The sequence below is a fragment of the Stenella coeruleoalba genome (assembly GCF_951394435.1).
Source record: "Stenella coeruleoalba genome assembly, chromosome: 9".
NCBI lineage: Eukaryota > Metazoa > Chordata > Mammalia > Artiodactyla > Delphinidae > Stenella > Stenella coeruleoalba.
The window spans coordinates 90,878,224-90,891,540 of NC_137155.1; the positions used below are offsets into that span (position 1 = coordinate 90,878,224).

Below are 13,317 nucleotides of genomic sequence, written 5' to 3' on the forward strand. Positions count from 1 at the left end.
AGCTCCCTTTTAAACCTTAGATTCAATGAACAGTGTAACCATTACTCATCAGAGCTGTCCCAGATTCCAAAATCTGGGATCTGACTATCTCCTTTTTTTTTTTTTTTTTTTAACCTAAGAGCCCTAAGTTTTCTAGATCAGGTCTTTTTCCTGTGACTGAGACAGTCCTTTTTTATTTTACTCTTCTGTAAGGGGACAACTCTTTCTCTTCTGAGAGAATCAAAAAATCATCCTTGGGATATAACATCTCAGAGAAGCATCTCTGTTAATTCCTGCCATGTCTGTCTTAAAACGAATCTTCTAGTTTTCTTGGAGCTCATCTGCTTTTTATTTCACTGAGAGTGTGCCTCTAATTCTACAAGCCCTAGTGTTCAGAGTTGAATTTTTTCCCTTTTAGTGACTACTTTCTTATGCCCCCTTGTCTTCTTTTTTTTTTTTTTTTTTTTTTTTTTTGCATTATGTGGGCCTCTCACTGTTGTGGCCTCTCGCGTTGCGGAGCACAGGCTCCGGACGCGCAGGCTCAGTGGCCATGGCTCACGGGGCCCAGCCGCTCCGCAGCATGTGGGATCTTCCCGGACTGGGGCACGAACCCGTGTCCCCTGCATCAGCAGGCAGGCTCTCAACCACTGCACCACCAGGGAAGCCCTATTTTCAGCTTTAACTAAGCTTTTATAATGGGGAAAGCCTAGAATGCCTCCTACCCAGAGTCTTGACTTTTAATAAAGAACTAACCACAATATTTAACCAAGTGTTTGTACACAGGACTCATGACCGGAATGATTGTCTTCCATATGAACCTCTGATTTGACCCTCTGGCTCTAATAGGCCTTAAAGTTCTTTTTATTTATCCTTTTGTTGTATTTGACTTCTCTAATACCAAGAATTTTCAACTGTCAGTTCTAAGGAGTATAGTTTTCCACATTTCATTGTTTCTGAAATTGCAGTGTATGTTATAAGTGTTGGGTACATTTGATCTGGCAGGGTTTCTTTTCTTCCGCAAAAGCTGTTAATTGAATCTTTGCATGCACCTTATATTTGTGAAAATATTTACGTCTGTTTGCACCTTCTTCTATAGTAAAACATGATGATTTGGACATAGTTTGTTGCCAAGGGCCCCAGTTTGGTCTTGACCTTCAAATTAACATCTGTTCTCATCTTTCTACAGTAGCAACTGCCAGATATACTGTCTTCCATCTGGAAGAAACCTCAATTGTTTATCAGTAGGCTTGTCTTGCTGAGAATATGGTGGCTATTACAAACTCTTCCCTTTTTTTTTTTTTTGAAGTAACTGTTTGGTTAAATACCCTTTTAGCAGGAATTGGAGAACTGGAATAAATTGAACAAACTATTAAATATCTAGTTCAGTGGAGGCACAATAAGGAAAACAAAGAAGGATAAAACAGTCTGTGCGTGTAGCCAGGAGGGCTTTACCTCTTCTGAATCTGTAATTTTTTCAAACACCTTTGAGGAAAAAATACTCTAAGAATTCACTGAAACTGTGACTCTAGTATAGCAGTTGCAGGGTGGTGAGGGGAAGTATGATGTCTCTCTGAGGAAGTGAGTTTTTGGTTAATAATGGAGTTCCTGTGCTTTACCCAAAAATGTAGACTTTGCCCCTGTCATCAAAAACTTATTTGGGCGGGGTGGGGAAAAAATTAGGAGTTTAGGTTTTTTGTGGGTTTTTTTGGCTGCATCGTGTAGCTTGCAGGATCTTAGTTCCCCGACCAAGGATCGAACCCATGCCCCCTGCAGTGGAAGCGTGGAGTCCTAACCACTGGACCACCAGGGAATTCCCAGGAGTTTAGGATACACACTACTATATATAAAATAGATAAACAACAAGGACCTACCATATAGCACAGGGGTCTATATTAAATATCTCATAATAACCTATAATGGAAAAGAATCTGAAAAAGTAATTTTATATATATATATATATATATATATATAAAAAACTGAAACACTTTCCTATATATGTGAAACTAACACAGTATTGTAAATCAAGTATACCTCAATTAAAAAAAAAGAAGCAAAAAAATTATTTGCCATCTTGTTGGGGTTATAAATTCTACTCTTAAACTAGATTCATTGAAATTTTTTATAGCATTACGATTTATGGTTTTGTTTGTTTTTTTCCTTGAAAAATACTGTCTAGGAAATCATGGAAAGGTAAAAGGAGAAAAAAATCACTGCCTCTGCCTCCTTGCTTGTTTGTTACTACCTAAAAGAAATTCTGTACTACTTATTTGTTGTTGTTTTTGGTCAGCATTGAGTTACAGCTGCAGGAACTAGGCCCTGTCATTCGTAGCAGTGTCTACTCCCACCTTGAAGCTTTTGTGCCATGCAATAAAGAAACACTGGTAAAACGTCTAAAGAAGTTACATCTCAATGTCCAGGTAAGAGGAGGAACAATAATACCTGCTTCTGGGGTTTTATAACCTGAAAGGAGACTGATTTCTGTTTGCTGCTTTTGCATACTAATTGCTTTATAATTGTATTGTACATATTTAGTAACCATAGGATGTTCTTTAGTAACCATAGCATGTTGGATCCCCTGGGAAAAAATTGCTTTTCATCAATTGAGAGGTTTAGATGAGACATAATGTTTTCTAATGCTTCTTGGACTAGGTAAATTAACCTCAGTTCCACAACTGACACAACTTTGCCCTCAACAAATAATCTGACATACGTATAATTCAATTTTCTTATTCCTGAAATGGACCTATACAGATATGCTCACACTGACATAAAGACCAATGGAAAGAATCACAGGGTTGCACTTAAACTTAAAGATTATCTAGTGTAACCATCCATGTTCTGCTAGATTCTTCTCGACTACAGTGCCTCTAAGTAATTGTGCAAGTTTGCATGCTTCCAGTGATCAGAAACTTATTTCATTACAATATCAGGAAGTTCTTGCATATGTTGAGTCAAATCCAAGTGCTTTCCATCCCATTGGTCCTAATTCTCCTTTTGCGTTTATTCACAAATTATGTCCCTTTCTTTACTTCATATAAAATGGGCTTCAGTACCTTCACTGTCCTGATTACTCTTCCTTTAATGATTTGTTTGACTATGTATTTTAAAAATATTTACAACTTGCAAGTTATAGAAAAAATAACTTGGATGCAGTTTAAGATAAAAAAAAGAACACTTTTTTTCTATGAATAAAGGTATTTCCTGGAATTAAGGGCAAGAATGCAACCAGGAAGGAATGGGAACTGATAATCTGAATTAACTCTGTTTCTCTTTACCTCTCTTGCCCTATCTCACTTTTATCCTTTTATGTGCATCTGCAGATAAGTTTTCTTTATTTCCAAGGTTTTATATTACAGAAAAGCTACACACAGAGATTGACTGTAGATTTCTCATCCCAATCCATATTCTTGGGGTGAAAACTCTGGTGGTATTATTTTGAGTCAGTCTGAACTTTTCTGGTCGGGGGGTTAGAGTCGCAAAGCACAGCATGGTACAGATAGGGGACTGAGTGTGGTGCTCTGGGTCACCGCAGTGGGTGTGATCTGACAGGCATAGAATTCTTTGTTAAAGGTGCTATACTTCTACTAATAAAATAGTTCTTTTGAATTGAGAAACTGTAGTTCTTTCTCAATTCAAAGCAGGTTAATGAACAAATGAAATTTATTTGAGGTCTCAGATTTTGTGCCTATGCCTGGACATTGACTATGGAATGTTGACTATGGAAGAAAGACATTTATCTAACCCTTGCTTTTCTTTATATGGTATAATCATGTACCTTTGTATCCCTAAACATTATATTGTTTGGTTTGACATGTTTTTGAGCTTCGTATAAATGGAGCAATAGTGTCTGTTTTCTTACGCAGCTTGCTTTTTTACACTCACCATTATGCATCTCAGATTTATCTGTCTTTACATGCAGGGGAACTCCATTTTTACTGCTGTGTGTACAGTATTCCATTGTATGAGTATATCTCAGTTATTCATTTTACTGTTGATGTATATTTGGATTGTTCCCAGGCAGATAGTCTCAGCTATGTAATTCTTAAGATGAGATCACCCAGAAACCATGATACTGGATCTTCCGTTTTTTTAAATGGGATTTTATAGCAGACACTGTCATATGTGCAATAATATTTATTAATTGGTATGCATGAAATAAGTAAAATGCTTGTTAGTAATATTTGTATTTTGTTTTTATTAATAAAATTAATGTTATTAATAAAATGTTTTAATTTGTAAAACACACCTGCCATAACATGATAATTGCATTCCTAAAAATCTTCTCCTTACCAAAAATCACATTTTAAACACAGTTGTGTCAGTAAGAAAAGCAAAGTCTAATATTTCTGCACCTATGACAGTAATAAGAGTATGTTCTAAATAGCTACATATATATTTTGTTACTTGCAAGATGAAATAAATAAATTGATTGATTAAAGCTGTCAGATACAAACCTACTTTTCTTTTTGCCCTGAACCGACATGAATAAGAGTCTCCCATTGTCCTCTTTCACTTTGGCCTTGACCTTGCATTTTTGCTTACAACTTAAGTCACAGTTACTAACAATAAACAAGAAAACAGGATGCCAACGTTCTGTTGGTAGTCACCAAACCAAATTGTGCATTCCGGTCCTCCAAAGCAGGATCTCTTCTTGTGGTACTAGTTCCCCATCATAATGGGGATTAACTGGTAGTAGTCTGCACAGTGTAGATTTTGTTCTCTATTTAATCATTTTATTACAGTTAAAGTGTCCATATAATTTACTGGAGTATTTTTAAGAGTGTAATTGAGCACTATTAATAATTATGCTGAGGCAACAGGCAAAAACTGGGACTCTGCTTGGCTTTCTGGGAAGTAGGGTTATCCTAATTTTATTATATACAGTGTGCATTATGAAAAGTCAGCATTTTAGAAGTAATGTCCATATTTGAATATGCTAACATTTCAAATGTGTGATCAATATCTAAAACCCAAATTTCATCTTCTGAGGATCTGCTTGCAAAATAAGTTTTGTAAATATGTTTGAAAAAACTTTCAGTGTTTTTTTTTCCTCAGGATGATCGTTTAAGAGAACCTCTGCAAAAACTGAAACTGGCTGTTAGCAATGTCATGCCTGAACAGCTATTTAAATACCAGGAGGACTGCCAGGCTCGTAATCAAGCTAAGTGTGCCAAGTATGTACCTCTTCTATTTGGACTGGCTTTTGCATTTGAGAAATACTTGTAGCTGTTAGAGATTGGTCTTAAGTGGACTTCATCACCAAGTAGAAATCCACATAAACCACTGAAGTGGTATAATTGAATATATTTTCTAAATGGCAAGTCACTTCCCACTCAACTGCTTTGGTGTGAAAGGCAAAAGGTCTTTTGATTTAGTGTATGGATGTGATCAAAGCTAGAGCTGACACTGGTCAGACATTTCACATGTTGACCTACTTGACTGGTTGAAGTTGGATACAAAAGATAAGTGTTCATGCCTTTATATTAGAGTTTGAAGGCCTTATTTACCAGAGCGCTTTATAATGCACTTCAACTTCAAAGTATTATGTGGAAAGGTAGACTCCTCATTTACCCTGTCTTTTGAGTTAACATTCAATTAAGCAATTCAACAAGTATCTAAGGAGCATATTATAGGCAGTGTTGGGTTGAAACTTTGCTTCATAAAATAGTTTTCATTTTTAGGTTTCAAACAGATGAAGAACGAGAAAAAAATGGATCTGAGGAAGATGATGATGAGAAACCAGGGAAACGTGTCATAGGACCAAGGAAGAAATTCCACTGGGATGACACCATTAGGTAAGATTTAACCAAAACCTTCACTTTTAACCAAATAGCTGATGCAGAAGTAAGGTTTCTCATAAAAAGAATCGATAGTAAATGGAAAACTAGATAGAAGCAACCAAAAGTTAGTGTGTAGGAAAAATTTATTCAAGAGAAAATTAATTTGGTTCTAATATCCTTAGAGTTCTATCACTTTTATTTACCTATAGTACTTTTTATAAGTTAATCTTATTATTGAGTAAGTCATACTGGTTTCAGAGGTGAAGTACTAAATATATTTATATAACCAGTCATCTTTCTTACCAGTATTTCTGTACTCCAAGTGGAGGGTTTAGTTGTAGGACTATCCCTTTTAATCTTTGGTGCCTGGATTAAAGGTATCAAAGGAAATTATCTCATATTGGAAATTTGGCTATAGTACACCGAATGATATATGTTAGAAATTATCTATCTTCATGTCATCTTCTGAATTCTTCAGATAATAGTCTTTATTATTGCTGTCAGATTTGTGTGCTTTTAAAAAATCTGTTTCAAGCTTAATTTTCTACAATTTTGCAGTCAGATTTATATATAAATATATATTTTTAATCTGTTTAGAACTTTGTTATGTAACCTTGTTGAGATCAAATTGGGATGCTATGAGTTAGAGCCAAATAAAAGCCAGTCTGCTGAGGATTATCTTAAATCCTTTATGGAGACAGAGGTGAAACCATTGTGGCCTAAGGGCTGGATGCAGGCAAGGTAAGAAATATGACATCCTAGATTTTATTTTACTTTTTTATTGCTGTTATTAAAGACATATACACACACATATGACATTCATTTTCCTAAGAACCTAGTGTGTTTAACATTCTTTACAGTCATCTCAAATGATGTCTGCTTTGAAAGCTTCACTCACTTAAAAGACAAAACAGTTAGTCACATGGACATAGAGATACACATAAAGGTGATTTTTTTTTTTTTTTAACCGACCACTTTTTCTTTTTTGCACGTGAATTTCCTAATAAGAGAAAAGGGGAGGGGGGAAGAAAGTTTTGAACTTTGGAAGGGGAACTTTATATGGGTATCATGAAGATAAGTAACTGAGTACAAGATTTAGAGTGTAGAAAAAGAGGCACAGCCTTAGTGCTATTGAAAATAGTCAATGTAGAGTGGTATCTCTAAAACTAAGTGTAGCCCAGTTTAAAGAGTTAAGTAAAGAATGTTAAAATTAATAGACTTGGCTGTCTCAACCTGTCATCCTGAAGTATTCATCTTAAATCAACAGAAATCTGTTAAAAGATTTAAATAAAGAGGTAATATAACACTTCCCATAAAATAGGTTATTGAATTTACTGTACCATTATAAGTCTTTATTTGGTAAAAAAGCAAATAGTAGCCTATTGAATATTAAATGATTAAAATGACAAAGTGATTATCATGTTATTATCTGCTGTGGAAAAATAATTGTGTCCTTTTAATTTTTCCAGAATGCTTTTTAAGGAAAGTCGGAGTGTACATAATCATCTTACTTCTGCTCCGTGAGTAAATGCAGACTCCAGATTGCTTCATTTATATTTATTCACATTATGATATTTAGTAAACAAAAATATCATTTATTAAATGCTAGGTAAAATAGAACTTAAACATACATTTATACAATCTCTGTCTTACCACTGCTTTTTTGTTTTTAAAAATCGTTTAAACTGTTGACTCTGTAGACCTCAGGACACATTTATCTATTAAAGAACTTCTCAGGCTAGCCTCTAAAAACTTGAATCCATAATGTAACATATTGGCCTGAGATCTGGTAGTGAGAAGCCATGTAAACAGGAAGGCTCTGGTGGTTTCCTTTGTTCCTGGAGGATCTGCCCTCCAGTTGTTTTGTATACTTTTTTCTTTCCCTCTTAATGACCATCTACAAAGGTAATCTGTTATCCTCATGCTTTCCAAGACAGTTCTGTATATATCCTACCTAGCCTTGCCTTGCAGTGTTTTATTCTACAAAATTAACATACTCTTCATGTCCTTCCCTCTGTCCAAAACTGAATCTTTCATTAGTGATGTATTGATAATTACTAAAGAATTAATTTAGAATTAATTAGTGAAAAGGCAAGGGTCTCTAGTGAAAAGGCAAGTTTTTTCTGTGGTTACATTTTTGGGTGAATACTGGTTAATTTGACAAGGATTTTATTTTTACCTACAACTTAAGGCTACTTCTCTATTGCCTAGAAGTGTAGTATTAAGGGTTAATAAAATATAAAATTAGCAAGTCACTGAGAATTTACCGAGCACTGTAGTTCAGTATTCCACTAAGAGATCTGGTTAACATCTGGGTAATGTTACAAAATTCCCCCTCTCCTTGTATACAGTTATAGTAGGTGGAATTTTTTTTTTTTTTGCGATACGTGGGCCTCTCCTGTTGCGGAGCACAGGCTCCGGACGCGCAGGCTCAGCGGCCATGGCTCACGGGCCTAGCCGCTCCGCGGCATGTGGGATCTTCCCGGACCGGGGCATGAACCCGTGTCCCCTGCATCGGCAGGCAGACTCTCAACCACTGCGCCACCAGGGAAGCCCCCTGTAGGTGGAATTTTTTACAGCTTTTAGGAAGGACACTTTGTTAGTATACCATCAGAGATGTATTGAGTTGGTGTGGTTTTCAGATCTTGCTAGTTTTGTTGTTTTGGGTATAAATTTGGAGTAGTTTGGTTTCATACATTATAGGTTTACTTTGTTGCAGGTGGTTTAGATATCCCGGGGGGGGGGGTATGTGTATTTTTTATGCCTTTATATGTATTTGTTTCAATAATATTTCAGGCCTTTAATTTCCCTATAGTTCTAAAATCACGTTACAATTCAAGTATAAATAATTCATTCCTTTAATTCTAAAGCAAGTGTTTACATAGATCCTTTACCTCAGTTTTTTTTTCTTTTTTAGTAGCCTCATTATTATGGCTTTATGTTTCATTTTGTATCAGAAAGTCGGAATCTGTGTGATAATATGGGCCTGAAAGTCATGAATATTACTGTTGCCTTAACGAAGTTGTAGATTTTAATCAAGATACTTGTTAATTTAATTGATGGCATTTTAACTTAGTGAAGTCGAAATATTCTGACATGTGAGGTATTTTAGCTTTTCAACCCTTTTTTAATCTTCAAACATTCTCCACACTGGTTCCCAAAGGTTCCAAGGATCCATGGTATTTTTATTGCCTTTTTTCTGTCATTTTGAAATTTTTTATCTAAATTATTATGTTAAAAATAATTTTCTTTAAAAACTTGAGGATTTTTTGTTTTGTTTTTTAAACAGTATCTCATTTACAACTTCTTAGCATGGTTTAATTTGAGTTTAACGTTCCTTGAAGCTCTTATTCTATAAATAATTACAAATTCTTACCAATTCTTTGAAATAAGTCTCCTTAGGCAGCTTTGTTAGCCTGTTTTGAGTTATTTAACATTTCTTTTTTGGAGTATTTACATTTAAATTTTTAAAAAACTATCATCCACATTTCACATTTTACTAATGGTTTGGCCTTTATTCTAGTTAATTGAAATTGGGGAACATGTTGCTGTATATTCACATATAAACTGAGCACTTATATAACTTATATATAGTTCCTTCAGAGAACTTCCCAAATAGAAGAAATTATTTACCCATATAATTACAAGATTATATGTTACCATTTCCTAATGAGTGACTTAACTGCTCCTGAAATGGACTCCTTTTTAATCTTTTCTCTTAGGGCAAAGAAAAAGGTGATTCCTGCACCTAAACCCAAAGTGAAGGTAAGTAATGAACCAAATCTTTAACTAGTGATAATTGGTGACTGTTGAAATACATCCTTATGATGAAAAGGTTATATGGTATTTCACGTGTATTTTAGGTACCATACTCTTAAGATGGGTGTTTTCAAACATTGTAAAAATCCTAAAACCATTGTATTTGGGAGAAGAGACGACTTTGTGGCAGTGGGAAATTTATATACATTAGTTAAATTGTAAGGCATATTACTACTTAGAAGTGTTGAATAAAATATGACAAATATCTCTCAGAAGCATCGCTGAGGTTGCAAATATAAATATGTAAGAGAAATTCCTAAGGCTCAAAACAAAGAAGAAGCTGCCAGAGTGTTAATCTGTCACTGAAACTTTAGTTGCCTTTAGGTACCTTTGCTGATTCCTATCACCTTCTCAGAGCACAGCAGATAAGATTTTCTTAGACTTAAATAGGTTGGGAATTGGAATGAAACTCTCCGTAAACCTGGGACTCTCAAAGGATAACATTTTTAGTAAAAGAAAGAACTGGAAAAGAAATCCATTCACCAGCAGAAAGACTAAGAAATTTGTGTATCTTGGCCTGGGTTCTGGATTAGGAGAAGAAATCCTCCCTGAAATTTTTCTCTGGATTAGGAGTTTAATTTGCACAACCTGCATGAACTGGGAAAACCTCAAGCTACGAAAATAACTTAAAGTTGTTAGATTAGTATTAACCCAGGGCACTGGCAAATCACATTCACTCTTTAATAATGTGCCTTCATCCCAGGCCTCAAAGGCTTATCACATATATACTGTGTCAAACATGAGTTTACAATCTGAAAATACAGAATACGTGAGGAAATAAGTTACTGTGAGTGAGTCAGTGGAAACAGCCAACACAATTAGATCCCTAAGAAGGGCAAGTGATGGATTTATTAGATTTAGAACATAAAGTAACTTAAGTTTTTTAATATTTAAAAAAGTAGAAGGGGGGACAAAAAATATCCGATCAAAGTAGACAAAGCAGAGTTGAACCAAGCATAACCTCTAGAAGTGAAAACTATAATCATTTGAAATTAAAATTATAATGAAAGCCCACAACTTGTAGGTTTTAGACGTTTCCCATAGCCTTCATCTCTTTGAATAGAGTTTCTTTGCTTGTGAGGTTAGGGCCAGAAGGTCAACATTTGCTACTCCATGGTCTTCTTAATTTATTGTATTAGAGGCTCTTTGAACACAGATTAAATAGTCTTCTTTTTCTTAGTTAACCTGCATTGTCTTCTAATCCAAATAATATGGAGCCAGTATTTCATTAAATCTGTTGACTTCATGCTTTGTTTTGACATTTGACTTTATTTTTAAACTCCTAATACCCACCATAAAGGGTTGGTTAAATTTTGATACATCTATTTAAACATATGATTAATTTACCAGAATTCTAATAATGGGTGTGCTGGGATGGTACAGGGGAATTATGTTTTGTTCCTTTCTTTGTGATTAAATTACCCTTTCCTTTTCCCCAAATGGAAAAACTGTATTGCAGATACGGTTTTTTCCTGCCCTGCTGACCCTTAAATACCTATTTCAGTTATAAAGGTAATATAAGGAAATGCTTGCAGGAGAAAATGCAAACAATACAGAAAAGTAAGAAGGAGGAAAGTAAAAGTATCCAGAAATTTCTGCTCACACAGAATAAAAAGCTCCTAACTTTGTGGTACACATCTGCCCTCCCTTCTTCTGGCTGTCTGTCCCTGCCTCCCTTCCTTCTTTCCTTCCACCCATTCATCCATCCATCTAACCATCTATCCATCTGCCCATCCAGTCATTCATTTATCCAGATTGAATTAAGATTTTATATAAATGGAATAATCTGCTTTTTCGGCTCAAATATATATCCTGAACAATTTACCAATATAAATCTACACAGTACTCTCTTGGCTGGATTTACTGTTATTTTTGTAAAGAAAAAAATATTAAAGAAAAATTAAAAGAAAGTTACTTAAAATGGCAGTTTTATACTGGTAACACTCCCAATGTTATTTTGATACACTCTCAGTTTCTGTACTTTTTATAGTAATGCAGCTTTCACTAATCATGTGATTGGTTGGCATGTCAGTGCAGTCATGTCTCATCTGCATTAGCTGTTCATCTTAGCAGACAATTTTGATCTTAATGTAGTTACGCTACAGACTTCTAAAAGGTATTGAGGTTTTCAATCACGACTTTTTAGAATAGAAGTTTAGAGAAATTGCTAAGAAAGAGTGTAGTGGCATTCTTAACAGAAATAAGAATTTATTATTCTTATTTACTCTAATGCCTTAGAAAGTAGGTGGTAAATACCCTTTCTCTCCATGCTTTCCCTACTGTAGTTAGAGGAAGTGCTGTCATGGTGTAAATTAATGTATAATATAAGGGTTTGGGTTTATTTGGATTTGTCTGTTTTTAGGAAACTAATTGAAGAAACTTGGAAAAGATTTTTATGTAGTTTTATTTCTTCTTAATCATAAATATAAAATGAGTCATGTACTTTATATTTTTCTTAAGAGAAGGATACTTTTTTTTTTTTTTTTGCGGTATGCGGGCCTCTCACTGTTGTGGCCTCTCCCATTGCGGAGCACAGGCTCCGGACACGCAGGCTCAGCGGCCATGGCTCACGGGCCCAGCCGCTCTGCGGCATGCGGGATCCTCGCGGACTGGGGCCCGAACCCGCGTCCCCTGCGTCGGCAGGCGGACCCTCAACCACTGTGCCACCAGGGAAGCCCGAGAAAGATACTTTTTAAATTCTTTTGCTCTTTGAATATTTTAAACTGTGCCCTAATTCTCATATCTCTTCCTTGAATTTTAAGAAAGTTAATTTTTTTGATAAAACAGAAAATATTCTCTCTTAGGTATTCCAAGTTTTAATTCCTAATGCTCTTGCTTTCTTAGCATAGTGCCTTGCTCATAGTGAATATGTGTGGACTAAATTACAAATGACTTCTACCAAAATGAATAGAAAAGGTAATTTAAGTGTGCTTGAATTGAATCTTCTGCCAGTTTGATGTACCAGTTTCTCTATGCGCTGCCTATGGGTAGCTGTAGGACAGGCATACAAAGAGGCCGAAATGCAAGGAAGCAGAGAGTGAGGGCCAGTATCGTAGCAAACCATACTATACGAGATGGGTAGAATCTTTTTTATATATAATTAATTTATTTTTATTATTATTTTTTTAATTTTTGGCTGCGTTGGGTCTTTTTTGCTGTGCACGGGCTTTCTCTAGTTGGCGGCGAGTGGGGGCTACTCTGCGTGGCGAAGCACAGGCTTCTCATTGCAGTGGCTTCTCTTGTTGCAGAGCATGGGCTGTAGGCTTGCAGGCTTCAGTAGTCGTGGCACATGGGCTCAGTAGTTGTGGCTCGTGGGCTCTAGAGTGCAGGCTCAGGAGTTGTGGTTCACGGACTTAGTTGCTCCCTGGCATGTGGGATCCTTCCAGACCAGGGCTCAAACGCATGTCCCCTGCATTGGCAAGCGGATTCCTAACCACTGTGCCACCAGGGAAGTCCCTGGGTGGAATCTTAAGATTCTACCTTAAGATTCTATTTCCCTGGCGGTCCAGCGGTTAAGACTCTGCACTTCCACTGCAGGGGGCTCGGGATCAATCCCTGGTCGAGGAACTAAGATCCTGCATGCTGCACGGTGCGGCCAAAAGATTTAAAAAATACAAATAAAAAAGATAAAGGCAGAAGTTCTCCTAGGTATAAGGAGGATAAAAAGAGAATAGTCTCTGAACAAATGGATTCGGAATAGTATCTGAAGATCTGATAGAGGTGGGTGAGGGGAGAGGAG

General features: G+C 35.9%; 1 protein-coding gene across 4 annotated transcripts in view; it reads left to right on the plus strand.

Annotated features, from left to right (window-relative positions):
* UBN2 (ubinuclein 2) overlaps positions 1-13,317 on the plus strand; it is a 72,772-nt gene that overhangs the window by 41,012 nt on the left and 18,443 nt on the right. For 3 of the 4 annotated variants that reach the window (XM_079931478.1, XM_079931479.1, XM_079931480.1), the window contains exons 8-13: positions 2,267-2,396; positions 5,035-5,153; positions 5,661-5,774; positions 6,357-6,500; positions 7,229-7,279; positions 9,482-9,524. In XM_079931478.1, coding sequence (XP_079787604.1) covers positions 2,267-2,396; positions 5,035-5,153; positions 5,661-5,774; positions 6,357-6,500; positions 7,229-7,279; positions 9,482-9,524 — 601 coding nt within the window. The remainder of the gene's footprint in view (positions 1-2,266; positions 2,397-5,034; positions 5,154-5,660; positions 5,775-6,356; positions 6,501-7,228; positions 7,280-9,481; positions 9,525-13,317) is intronic. The other variant, XM_079931481.1, reaches the window with a different exon arrangement.